Genomic DNA, 13,367 nt, shown 5'->3' on the forward strand with positions numbered 1-13,367 from the left:
TGCCCACAGTGCCACCCAGCAGTGCCCACAGTGCCACCCAGCAGTGCCCACAGTGCCACCCAGCAGTGCCCACAATCTGCCTTAACAAAGGTGCTGCACCCCAGTGCCACATATCCATGCCCATCAGTGTCATCTACCAGTGCCCATCTGTGCCACCCATCCGTGCCCATCTTATGTGCCCACCAGTGCCGCCTTATCTGTGCCTATCAGTGCCCACCAGTGCAGCCTATCAGTGCCGCCCACCAGTGCCGCCCACCAGTGCCGCCCACCAGTGCCGCCCACCAGTGCCGCCCACCAGTGCCGCCCACCAGTGCCGCCCACCAGTGCCGCCCACCAGTGCCGCCCACCAGTGCCGCCCACCAGTGCCGCCCACCAGTGCCGCCCACCAGTGCCGCCCACCAGTGCCGCCCACCAGTGCCGCCCACCAGTGCCGCCCACCAGTGCCGCCCACCAGTGCCGCCCACCAGTGCCGCCTATCAGCGCACTTCAATGAAGGAGAAAAATGACCCGTTTGCAAAATTTTATAACAAACTATTAAACATGATTTTATTTATTTTTTGCAAAAAATAAAACTCCGAGCTGCAATTAAATACCACCAAAAGAAAGCTCTATTTGTGGGAAAAAAATGATAAAAATGTCATTTGGGTACAGTGTTGTATGCCCGCGCAATTGTCATTCAAAGTGCATCAGCGCTGAAAGATGAAAATTGGTCTGGGACTGAGGGGGGTTTAAGTGCCCAGTAAGCAAGTGGTTAACAAGGCAGACTGCCATTCTGTCAGTGTACCGAATGATCAGTGGGTTCTGGGAGACATCGGGTCCATGGGGGTCCCTCTGATCCTCTCCCCCTGTGTAAAATCACAGTGGGAGTGATGCACACGTAGAAAACCCGGAAGCGCAGAATCAGCTGCCCTGTAGCAGAAAATCTGCCATTGGGTGATCAGTATGCTGGAGGTCCCTCCCCTTTTTTCTCTTGGTGTCAGGAAAACTTGTCAGTGACTCATGCAGATAAAAAAAAAAAAAAAAAACACAAGGAAGTAGACAAAAATAGCGCTTAGTATTCTGGATTGAGACAAATACACACCATAGAGGGATATGTTCAAATTTCATGTCTGAAGTTTACAACCACTTTACAATAATGCATCATCACCCAGATTATCAAGACCGAAAGTCCAGAGTCTATATTAGCATATTACCATCTTCTATTCATGGCTCCAAAGAGATCATACAAGCATGGTGTCCCTTCCCCCCGACCACGCTGGCTACTGGTGGCTGAACAAAGCGACAGGGTAATGAAGAAAAAGGGAATGGAAAAACAGAATTCACTATAATAGCACTGGTGAAAAAAAATACTCCCAAAATTGAATTTACAGATAGTGCCCAAACCCTTACTCTGGTTAGGACCTGGAGTAGTGCACATGGAAATAATGTTTAGAGCATGATATGATTGCCTAAATGGTACTGAAATGTGTGGATATTGTTTAAAGATAATCTGATTTTAAGCTGTGTGAAAAAGTGATTTCTACACTGAAATATCTTTAAAAGTCTGAGAAAAGAAATTCCGTCTAGTTACAACTAGGTGCCAGCACAGCTGAGCATGCTCAGATATGTAAACAACTCATTTCAACTCCCATGCCTTTTTTACCAAGAGTGTGGGCCGGTGCACACTGCTGTGATGCGGGAACCCTGCGAATGCACTGCGGGTTCCCACATCACGTCTCCTGGCGGCAGTTCACACTGCCCTATGCGGACTGATGGTAGTGTCAGGTAAAAGTTAATGACACCCCAAATCAGCTCATATATCGCAGCGCAATCTGCAAACTTGGACAGGAATCGGATTGCATGGGTGTTAACACCCGTGCGATCCGATTCTGCTGCAGACCAAAAAAAAAGGATCCTGTATGAGTTTGGTCCGAATGAGATGCGAATTCAGCCATAGAATCTGTATGGCTGAAATCGCATCTCACAGAGATCACATCTGATCTTGGAAATGGCAGCAGCATGAACCGGTCCTTACAGTGAATACCAAAATGAGCGCTGAGTTAAAAAGTTTTTTCAAAGTGAGAATGAGAGTTACAATGGTACAATTGAAACTTCCCCAAATAAATCGTTTTCATGTTGAGATGAATGTATGTTCCTCTCAAAGTAATTGTCCTTGCAACAATGTTGCTTCTTCATCATCCATTTTGTTTTTAAGGCCCCTTTCACACATGCGGACATTATGTCCGTATTTCATCCATCCGTTTGCGGATGAAATACGGACATACATGCATCCCTATAGGATAGCGGGTGTCTGCAGATGAACATCCGCAGACGCCCGTTATTGTCCGCCTCCGCTACTGTCCGATTCTGCAGATGGAGGAAAATCCTATATTTTTCTATCCGTCTGCAGAGCGAATCGGATGAACACGGACAGACGGTCCGTGCTCATCCGATCCCCATAGAGGAGAGCGGAGAGCTGACAGGGCGGTCCCTGCACAGTGTGCGGAGACCGCCCTGTCCGCCGCCGGCTCATTGGGGACAACGGAGCGATCCCCGCTGAGCGAGAGGATCATCACGGGGTGGATCGTTACTGATCCGCCCCATGTGAAAGGGGCCTAAGAATGCTAGAATGTGTAAGGTTTTGATAAAATAGATTTTTCTTTGTCACTTTCACTTGTTGCTGTCCATCTCACAAAAATCTTCACCCAAACTGATGCAAATTTAAAGCGGAAGTAAACCCTCTATAAAAAAAATAAAAAATATATACCCTGCAGGACAAAGGCATAATGAGCTAGTATGCATAGCATAGCCTTTTTTTCGTCCTTGCTCCTTGACCTGTTTGCTTGTTATCAGATTCTGAACCTGTTCCTGTGCCCTGAACCTGTGACCCATGTATCTGATCCTGTCTCCCTGTCCTGATCTCTATCCTGTTCTACTTGTTACCGTCATCCCTGCCCTGTGTTCCTTACCCCATCTGCTGATCTCCCTGTGTATGACCTTAGCCCGGCTTACGTTTATGTTTCAATAAAGACTTGATTTTGCATGTTCGAGCCCCATTGATAACTATTCCCTCACATGCCAATTTGAAAGGCATGTTCGCCGGCAATAGCGTGATTTTTCATTTTCATGTCCGCCCAGTTGAAGTCTTAATTGGCTTAAATTTGGTGTTCTCATGTACCGCAGGATCGTATAGTCGCACTATAGTAAATAACCCCTATATAGTCTATATTAGATATAATCTCACCTTTTTGATAACACCCAATTATACTAATGCTAGCCATACTAGCCATAGATTTATTTATCTAAACTAAACTGCATGAATAGAGAAATCCAACCTGTTGGCTATTATATTCTGACAGCCACAGCACCCAAGGATATCTAAATACCTGAACAGTAACTATCAGGTTGGATGTATTTACTGTTCTTGCCAACAGTTTCCACCCGCCACAGTCACATTTTTTCAATCAAAGGGGGTGCTGCAGAAGTTCAACGAGTTTTGTATGGCCAACTTAAATGACCGATTAGATAATGGAAATAGTTTTAGTTTTAATCTAAAAATACTGATGAGTTGCTGTTAAAAATGCAGTTAAATCATTTCCAAAAAAAGGTTGTAATTGTTGCATTGATCAGGCAAATCAACCAAATCTAGGAGGAAATAATTTTTGCTCCAAGATTGGGCCAAGTCTCCTGATGTTCAGACTATCAGGCAACAAAGGACAGAATGGAGAACTATTCGGGAACACAGCTACAACTCACACTGACTATTGCACAAGAGGTGCACACATGACACAGCCAAACGTTAGGTCAGCTCATGTTAATGCAGAGTCCCAATCAGCACATGTTCCATATTAGAACAACAGTCTTTTGGCATGAATATAAAAAGGCAATACTTCTAAAAAATAAAACATCTGTAGGAAGCTAATGACTGACACAGATACCGGTCTGACTATAGTGGCAAACCCACACCTGCACTGCATTACTCAATGGTACCCAGATTGGCAGGAAACCCAATACTACAAATCTTTCTAATTGCTCCTTCCACTGCATACTGAATGCACAACTAAAACAGGAAACAGAATATACCAAGGCTAGAAGACGTCTAGAACCCCGGTGGTCAATGCGAGTGTGAATTCTGAATGACAGCACATTCTGTCACACCTAACACTGCACGGCTAATCAGCTGCACTAACCAACTCAAGAGCATTAAACATATTAAAAATCCAAAAACAATGAATATACCAACCATTAGATGTGGTGGCTGCATTGGCTTTCTCATTTCCCCCTGGTGATCTGCCAGCAACAGGCGCCTGCCCTAGAGCGACAAAACTCGTACAGTGGTTTCTGTAGAGTAGCGTTGTCAATCTAGGACAGGAAATGTTTTAGGTCATATAAAAATCTACCCTTAGCCCCCGTTCACATTGGAGTGACTTGTCATGCGTTTTGACATGTGAAATTTTAAGTTGCAGCATATTGCTGGCAATTGAATATATAGAAGAGCGCCAAATCAGTAAAAAGTGCATTTATTTTATAAAATCAATAAAAGTCTCACTTACATCCATAATTATTATTGTCCTCCGTTTGATAGTCAAATCACTGTTCCCTTTCGCTGGTGCTGTTACTGGATGAATCCTCCTCCACAGCGCGCTAGGGGAAGCTCCGCTGTGTTCTGTGATGCACAGAGACACAGACTGGCTCGTAGACAGCGTGTGACATCAGCCGGGGGGTACCCGAGAGCACAACGCGTTTCTGAGCTTGCGCAAGTATTAGTATAACCCTCTCAACCTGCTTGCATTGATTATAGGGTTAATTGCCATCTTGTCTGTCATTTATCTATTCACTCTCCTATTTAAGAGCAGTCCACTGCAGCATTGCCTATACCTGCACTTGAGAAAGGAGCGCGCATGCCCGAACGAGGCTTGCGCAAGCTCAGAAACGCGTTGTGCTCTCGGGTACCCCCCGGCTGATGTCACACGCTGTCTACGAGCCAGTCTGTGTCTCTGTGCATCACAGAACACAGCGGAGCTTCCCCTAGCGCGCTGTGGAGGAGGATTCATCCAGTAACGGCACCAGCGAAAGGGAACAGTGATTTGACTATCAAACGGAGGACAATAATAATTATGGATGTGAGTGAGACTTTTATTGATTTTATAAAATAAATGCACTTTTTACTGATTTGGCGCTCTTCTATATATTCTTTTATTGGTATCCTATTCATGAGATGACTTCACTCTAAAGAAGCAGCTGCCGCAGGTGATTGTGCACATACATCCCCTATCCTCTAAGGACAGCAAGCAACCTTTCAGGATTTTCAGCAAATTACAAGTACTGTTTTCTCAGATGTTTTTTAAAAAAAACATCTTGCTTTGATAAAAACTGTTTTGAATTTATTTTAATGAACAATACAGACTGAACTGAAAAGGACACACCAGTATCTTTTAAAGCGCTAGTATCTTGTGTTGTTTTTTTATCATATTGCTGGCAATTGCTCTGTTCAAATCGGTGTGACGCTTACTTAGCGGTGCCACACCGATTTAAAAAAGTAGTTTGTCTTTTGGCGATTCTGAATGCGACTTGGATAGACATCTGTGCATGAAACTGCACTGACATGTGGCTTCGAAAGCATGCGATTTCAGATGAAGTCACGCGATATCAAAGCCACGGTCAATGTGAATTGGGGCTTAAAGTACTGTTAAAGTGGTAGTAAACTCTGTATTTTGATTTACAGGTAAGCTTATACTAAAGCTTATATTTAAAAAATTGTGTTGTGCTTTAAATAAAATTGTTCAGCGAGTCCAGGCGTCACTATCATGACACTAAAGTTCCATAATCGATAAACAAGTGAAATGCGCCCTGAATAATAAATCGCCAAGTTCCTGCGCATTGCGAATTCATCTCCACTACATTAATGGTTGTGCTCTTACCAAAGAGTGCTGACATCCTATTACGGGGGGCAAAAAATGGCTCATGTATCTCATATCCCATCAGAGGTCAGTATCCACCCCACGGAAGATGGAGCTCACCCTAAGAGCCGGTTCACACAGGGGCGACACGACTTCCAGAAGGACTTTTCAATTAATCTCCATGGCCGTTTGCTAAATCCAGGTTGTCACCCCAGCTCCCGGGGAGGCCATTATACCCCTTCCAGTGCTTCTGATGTAAACTACCATTACTATCCACTATATACCGTATATACTCGAGTATAAGCCGAGATTTTCAGCCTCTTTTTTGAGGCTGAAAGTGCCCCCTCGGCTTATACTCGAGTCACCGCTGTCTGACTGCTCGATCAGCGTATCGAGCAGACAGACGGCGGACATTAAAATTCAAAAGCCGCGCCTCCTTCTCCGCCTCCGCCTGTGATAGGCGGAACACTGAATTTCCCAGCAGTCAGTGTTCCTCCTATCACGGACATCCGTTCATTCTCATACTACGGACGAGTATGAGAGGATGTCCGTGATAGGCGGAACACAGGCTGCTGGGAAATTGAGTGTTCCGCCTATCACAGGCGGAGGACGGAGGCGCAGCTTTTGAATCGTAGAATGGCCGCCGAGAAGAGCGGCGATCCATCGGCACGACACGGGACGGAGGAGGCACGGGACGGAGGAGGCACGGGACAGAGGAGGCACGGGACAGAGGAGGCACGGGACAGAGGAGGCACGGGACAGAGGAGGCACGGGACAGAGGAGGCACGGGACAGAGGAGGCACGGGACAGAGGAGGCACGGGACAGAGGAGGCACGGGACAGAGGAGGCTCGGGACGACGGCGGCTCGGGACAGAGGAGGCTCGGGACGACGGCGGCTCGGGACGGAGGCTTGGGACACAGGTAGGCTGGACACACACACAAGGCTGCACGGACACACACACACACACACACACACACACACACACACACACACACAGGGATGGATGGATGGATGGATGGATACACACACACACACACAGGGATGGATGGATGGATGAATACACACACACACACACACACACACACACACAGGGATGGATGGATACACACACAGGGATGGATGGACGGACACACAGGGATGGATGGATGGATGGACACACACACAGGGATGGATGGACGGACACACACACAGGGATGGACGGACACACAGGGATGGACAGCCATGTCTCACCCTCGGCTTATACACGAGTCAATAAGTTTTCCAGTTTTTTGGGGGTAAATTGGGGGCCTCGGCTTATATTCGGGTCGGCCTATACTCGAGTATATACGGTACTTTATCCGTCATCCATAGGTAAGAGTGGCTAGGACCATTGTCATGCTCCCCCTCTTTGCCTATGTATATAATCAATTACCATTGATTATTGTTCTAATATATGATTTATCATAGGTGTTCCAATATACAGCTGCTCCTGATGAGTGGAGACGATCCACGAAACGCGTCGAGTTCTTTACCAATGAACGCCATGCCCTGGCGGCCATGATTTCACTATGGGTTTGGTCTACTTCAATCATTAATCCATTTTATTGGCTATTATATACACACTTTGGAATGTACTGCCGGTTTACTGTTTACTGTGTCATGTTCATTATTATTATTGTATCATGAATTTTATTGAGCTATGCGACCATTATATTAATTATATTATTTAATTCTGTATATCATATATCTGATTACTATTAATATACCTATTGTACTACCTCTCGATGTGTTTCCAATAAACTAGCAATTTACTATATTATATTGATTGAAGTAATTCACCCCAAGCAATTTGTTTCACAGAAAGTCCCGCTGTCCATTTTTTGCCCCCTTCCCTTAGCATCACACAGTTGTCGGCTGCACATCCATGATGCAAATCTCTCATTCCACCACATCCCAAAGGTGCTCTATGGGATTGAGATCTGGTGACTGTGGAGGCCATTGGAGTACAGAGACCTCATTGTCATGTTCAAGAAATCAGTGGCGAGTTGAGCTTTGTGACATGGTGCATTATCCTGCTGTTGGTAGCAATTAGAAGATGGGTACACTGAAGTCAAAGGAAAAGGACATGGTCAGTAACAATACTTGGGTAGGCTGTGGTGCTTAAATGATGATCAATTGGTACTAAGGGGCCCAAAGCTTGCCAAGAAAATATCCCTGACACAATTACACCACCACCAGCCTGAAGCATTAAAGCAAGGCAGAATGGATCCATGCTTTCATGGTTTACGCCAAATTCTGACCCCAACATCTGAATGTTGCAGCAGAAATTGAGACTTGGACGAGGAGGCAATGTTATTCCAATCTTATATTGTCCAATGTTGGTGAGCCTGTGCGAATTGTAGCCTCAGTTTCCTGTTCTTAGCAGACAGCAGTGGCACCCGTGGATCTTCTGCTGCAAGGTTCGATTTGTTGTGCGTTGAGAGATGTATTCTGCATACCTCGGTTGTTACGAGTGGTTATTGGAGTTACTGTTGCCTTTCATCTTGAACCTGCCCATTCTCATCTGTCAAGGAATTTTCTGCCACACAAATGGCGCTCACTGGATATTTTCTCTTTTTTGAGCATTCTCTGTAAACCCTAGAGATTGTTGTGTGTGAAAATTCAAGTAGATCAACAGTTACTGTAATATTCGGACCAGCCTGCCTCGCACCAACAACCATACCACATTCAAAGTCCCTTAAATCCCATTTCTTCTGCATTCTGATGCTCGGTTTGAACTTTAGAAAGTCGTCTTCACCACATCTAGATGTCCAACTGCATTAAGCTGCTGCCATGTAATTAACCGATTTGCAATTTGTGTTACCAAGCAAATGAACAGGTGTACCTAATAAAGTGGCCAGTGAGCGTGTGTGTGTGTGTGTGTGTGTGTGTGTGTGTGTGTGTGTGTGTGTGTGTGTGTGTGTGTGTGTGTGTGTGTGTGTGTGTGTGTGTGTGTGTGTGTGTGTGTGTATATATATATATATATATATATATATATATATATATATATATATAAGGTGGGACAGACTGGCAGTTGGAAACCATGCATGAGACTGACAACCAGAAGCAGTCCAAGCAGGTTTGTCCTTCACTTTTAACACAGCTAAAGAATCTGCTTGGCCAAGTCCATAACGAAGCTCACATTAGTTCCAAATTACCAAGGTGCCTGCTATTGGGTTGGTCTCCCCCCCCCGCCCCCCCCAAAGTAACTTATTTTCTTTAGTGTTCTGCCTTTTTTTTTTTTTAGACAGCAGAGAGAGCTTGGATCATCAGACAGCTCAAATATACAATGGTCTGTAGAAAACAGACACCAATATTGAGCCTGGCTAGCAGGTACGCTGTGGCCCTAGGAATGGTGGCTTTATGCCAACCAAAGCTCCAGAACAATTCTGCGATTTATAGTGTAATTTGTTTTATTATTTTTACAATTTACAAATAGTACACAATAGCCATTTTCAAAGCACGTAACCAATATACATTTACAAAAGGCATCAGCATTCGTTTTCTGCGATTTCAATTCCTACTTCTTCCAACATTATGGCTGAAATATGGGGCTGCTCAGAATATTGATCTGTGAACTTTAAGTTAATATCAGCAGGAGTCAGTCACTCCAGATTTCCTGCCTTAGTTCATACAGCTAGCATTCCTAGGTAGGCAATTTAGGATCATCTAGGATCCCGTGACAGGCAGTAGCAACTGCAGAAAGGTAGACAACAGTTGGAAAAGCCGGGGAGCAGTGACATCACCCATAGGTTTCCATGTCCCAGCGCCGTTGTCAGTGCTCTCACCTTTCCCCCGCAGGGGCAGCTGGTAGACCCAGGGGAGCCACAGCACCGGAGCAGGCTGAAAATAGCCAAGTAATTATTTTTACACAGGTTAGCCAGCATAGATATTAGGAGAGGGAATTCTACTGCAAGTGTTCATGTGGATGGGTTTTGTATTCCTGTGCATGAAAAACACATTAACTATAAGTCAGCAGATTCTTCTTTACTTCTGTGATGGTATGTAAATGATCAGTGGTCTTCAACCTCCCCAGCACCAGGGACACGCCACACAAAAGGCAACCCCTTCTGAAGGAAGGTTTTTGTTGGGGGTACAGCTTGTCACCTGAGGTAGAGGTGGTAGCCTAGGTCTCACCAGTGCTCTAGATCGTGTGCCTGGCCCGGCTCCCCCCATTCTGCTTTTCAGGACTACAGAGAGGGAAGGGAGTGGTGGTGCTAGGAAAAGGGGAGTGGCACCCTCTGGTGGTTGGCAGGTTGTGCTGGCTCACACTGCAACCGACTCCACAGGCCGGCATTGGTCAGTGGCTCAGGGGTTGGGAACCCCCGATGTAGATGACAGGTTTCATCTCAACTGTTTTGGGTTGAGTTTGTTTAGACACAGCAGGTGATATGGAGATGCACCTACTTTGCAGCCAAGCAGGTTAACATAACTCTTCGTTGCATTTTGTGTTAATCTGTAAATGTTTGACAACACCCAACTAAATCGGCCTCACAGATCCAGAATTGTATTTCTGGGTATGTGGAGGGTAGGGGTGCTTTATAGGAAAGTCAGAGTTGGCATACAACATGTACCTTGGGTTCTGAAGCTCCATTCACAGAAGCTAAAGCTGTAAACACACCTATATACAGTATTACATGTTGAAAGGGCCATCTTAATGAGAGGGCACACATGTGCACTGTTCAGGGGCCCCAGCTGCATGGGGGGGCCCTGCACTTTCCCCAAAGAAACAGCTCCTTGAGCCCACGCTACCTGAAAATTGGGGGCCCCATGATGACACAAAGTGATGGATACACAAGGGAGGCAGGCTGGCAGCGGTGCATTGTGCTGTGCAGAATGATACATATTTCCCAGCCAGCAGGTAGGGACGGGGCATAGCTGGAGCGCCAGTGATGCTCTGACCCCACCCCATGCAGCTTGAATGCTCGGAACTTGGAGGCCATGGGGTAGGAGCTGGAGTAGGAGCTGCCAAGTCAGCAGCACTGAGAGCCTGCCTGCGGAAGTAGCATTGTGGATGGTGTCATGGTGAGCCCAGCTGTCCAGCACTGTTTGCACCAAAGGGCTTGGAATGCCCGGAGGGATGCTCCCTCATCCACTGCTCCTTCTGCCTGCATGACTTGACTGGTATAGGCGAGTTCTTGTCACAGCGCTGGAGATGGGCACATAGCCAAAAGTTCACATGCACTGTATCTCCACTGGAAAAGGGGGTACTACATGGATGAAATAATGGTGCTGGGGGATATCAAGGGTGTATGGGGGGGAAAACAATGCTGAGGGGGGATCTGGGGTGTAAAGGGGGTAGCAAGGCTTGGGGTATCTTGGGTGTCTATAGTGAGGTATCAGGGATGTAGAGAGGCCACGGTGTAGGGGTTATCTGGGATGTAGTGGGGTTACAACACAAGGGTTATCTTATGGTAACAGTGCTGGGGGAAATATCTAGGGTGCAGAGAGGGATCAGAGTTCTGGGGGGATTTCTAGGGTGCAGAGATGGATCAGAGTGCTGTGGGGATTTCTGGGGTGTAGAGGGATCAGAGTGCCGGGGGGGGATATCTGGGGTGTAGAGGGATCAGAGTGCCGGGGGGGGGGATATCTGGGGTGTAGAGGGATCAGAGTGCCAGGGGGGGATATCTGGGGTGTAGAGGGATCAGAGTGCTTGCGGGATATCTGGGGTGTAGAGGGATCAGAGTGCTGGGGGGATATCTTGGGTGTAGAGGGGTCACAGTGCTGGGGGGATATCTTGGGTGTAGAGGGGTCACAGTGCTGGGGGGATATCTTGGGTGTAGAGGGGTCACAGTGCTGGGGGGATATCTTGGGTGTAGAGGGGTCACAGTGCTGGGGGGATATCTTGGGTGTAGAGGGGTCACAGTGCTGGGAGGATATCTTGGGTGTAGAGGGGTCACAGTGCTGGGAGGATATCTTGGGTGTAGAGGGGTCACAGTGCTGGGAGGATATCTTGGGTGTAGAGGGGTCACAGTGCTGGGAGGATATCTTGGGTGTAGAGGGGTCACAGTGCTGGGAGGATATCTTGGGTGTAGAGGGGTCACAGTGCTGGGAGGATATCTTGGGTGTAGAGGGGTCACAGTGCTGGGAGGATATCTTTGGTGAAGAGGGGTCACAGTGCTGGGAGGATATCTTTGGTGAAGAGGGGTCACAGTGCTGGGAGGATATCTTGGGTGTAGAGGGGTCACAGTGCTGGGAGGATATCTTGGGTGTAGAGGGGTCACAGTGCTGGGAGGATATCTTGGGTGTAGAGGGGTCACAGTGCTGGGAGGATATCTTGGGTGTAGAGGGGTCACAGTGCTAGGAGGATATCTAGGGTGTAGAGGGGTCACAGTGCTGGGAGGATATCTAGGGTGTAGAGGGGTCACAGTGCTGGGAGGATATCTAGGGTGTAGAGGGGTCAGAGTGCTTGGGAGATATCTGGGGTGTAGAGGGGTCAGAGTGCGGGGGGATATCTGGGGTGTAGAGGGGTCAGAGTGCTGGGAGGATATCTTGGGTGTAGAGGGGTCACAGTGCTGGGAGGATATCTAGGGTGTAGAGGGGTCAGAGTGCTGGGGGGGATATCTGGGGTGTAGAGGGGTCAAAGTGCTAGGAGGATATCTAGGGTGTAGAGGGATCAGAGTGCTGTGGGGATATCTGGGGTGTAGAGGGATCAGAGTGCCGGGTGGGATATCTGGGGTGTAGAGGGATCAGAGTGCCGGGTGGGATATCTGGGGTGTAGAGGGATCAGAGTGCTTGCGGGATATCTGGGGTGTAGAGGGATCAGAGTGCTGGGGAGTTGGGTGGGTAGATGTATAAGAGCTGTAGAGGGTTTACAATGTTGGGGGTATCTGAGGCCCTGTCAGGCTGGATGGTGCTTCATGATTTTTGTTGGCGGCCGTGTCTATACTTGTTAGAACTGTCCTGAGCATCATTCTAGCAGATATATTATATGCACTGGACAGCTTTGTTACTTTATGTAATATTTTCCCACCATTTGCAGAATGATTGTTTATGTAGTTAAAAGAAGCAGCTCCGCTTGTCTGCCTCCTACCTACTCGATGTCTGCTTACCTGTGCTGTCTCCATTGTAGGGGCCCCAGAGCATTACTTTGCCCAGGGGCCCATGATGCTATTAAGATGGCCCTGCATGTTGATACTGAATTTTGCCAATAAAAGGAAACATTTTAATACTGATCTCCCACATACCTCTTCTGTGATTTCCAGGACATTCCCAACTTTGAGTTCCAGTTCATCTTCATTCTGTGGAATGTAGTCAAAGAGAACTTTGCACTGCCGCTTTTTAGACTCTGAAAATAAGACAAAGTGGCATTAGAAAGCGACACCCATCACAACCTGTTCCATTATTGATTTTTTCCATTCAACCAGAAGGTTGAACAAAAAAAAAAATATGACCCAATTGGAGGAATTCACAAATCGAGGTGGATGGGGGAATTCACTCCTGCTGAACTATACTGTGGTCTGATAGCA

The 13,367-nt window shown here is 46.9% G+C and overlaps 1 protein-coding gene across 6 annotated transcripts in view; it reads right to left on the bottom strand.

Moving 5' to 3' along the window:
* Positions 1-13,367, bottom strand: part of CD2AP (CD2 associated protein) — a 192,051-nt gene that overhangs the window by 71,730 nt on the left and 106,954 nt on the right. For all 6 annotated transcript variants that reach the window (XM_077488906.1, XM_077488905.1, XM_077488904.1 and 3 more), the window contains one exon: positions 13,086-13,186. In XM_077488906.1, the coding sequence (XP_077345032.1) occupies positions 13,086-13,186 (101 nt within the window). The remainder of the gene's footprint in view (positions 1-13,085; positions 13,187-13,367) is intronic.

The sequence above is a fragment of the Lithobates pipiens genome, unplaced genomic scaffold (genome assembly GCF_037356315.1).
Source record: "Lithobates pipiens isolate NorthernLeopardFrog02 unplaced genomic scaffold, aLitPip1_a1.2 Scaffold_18, whole genome shotgun sequence".
Classification (NCBI taxonomy): domain Eukaryota; kingdom Metazoa; phylum Chordata; class Amphibia; order Anura; family Ranidae; genus Lithobates; species Lithobates pipiens.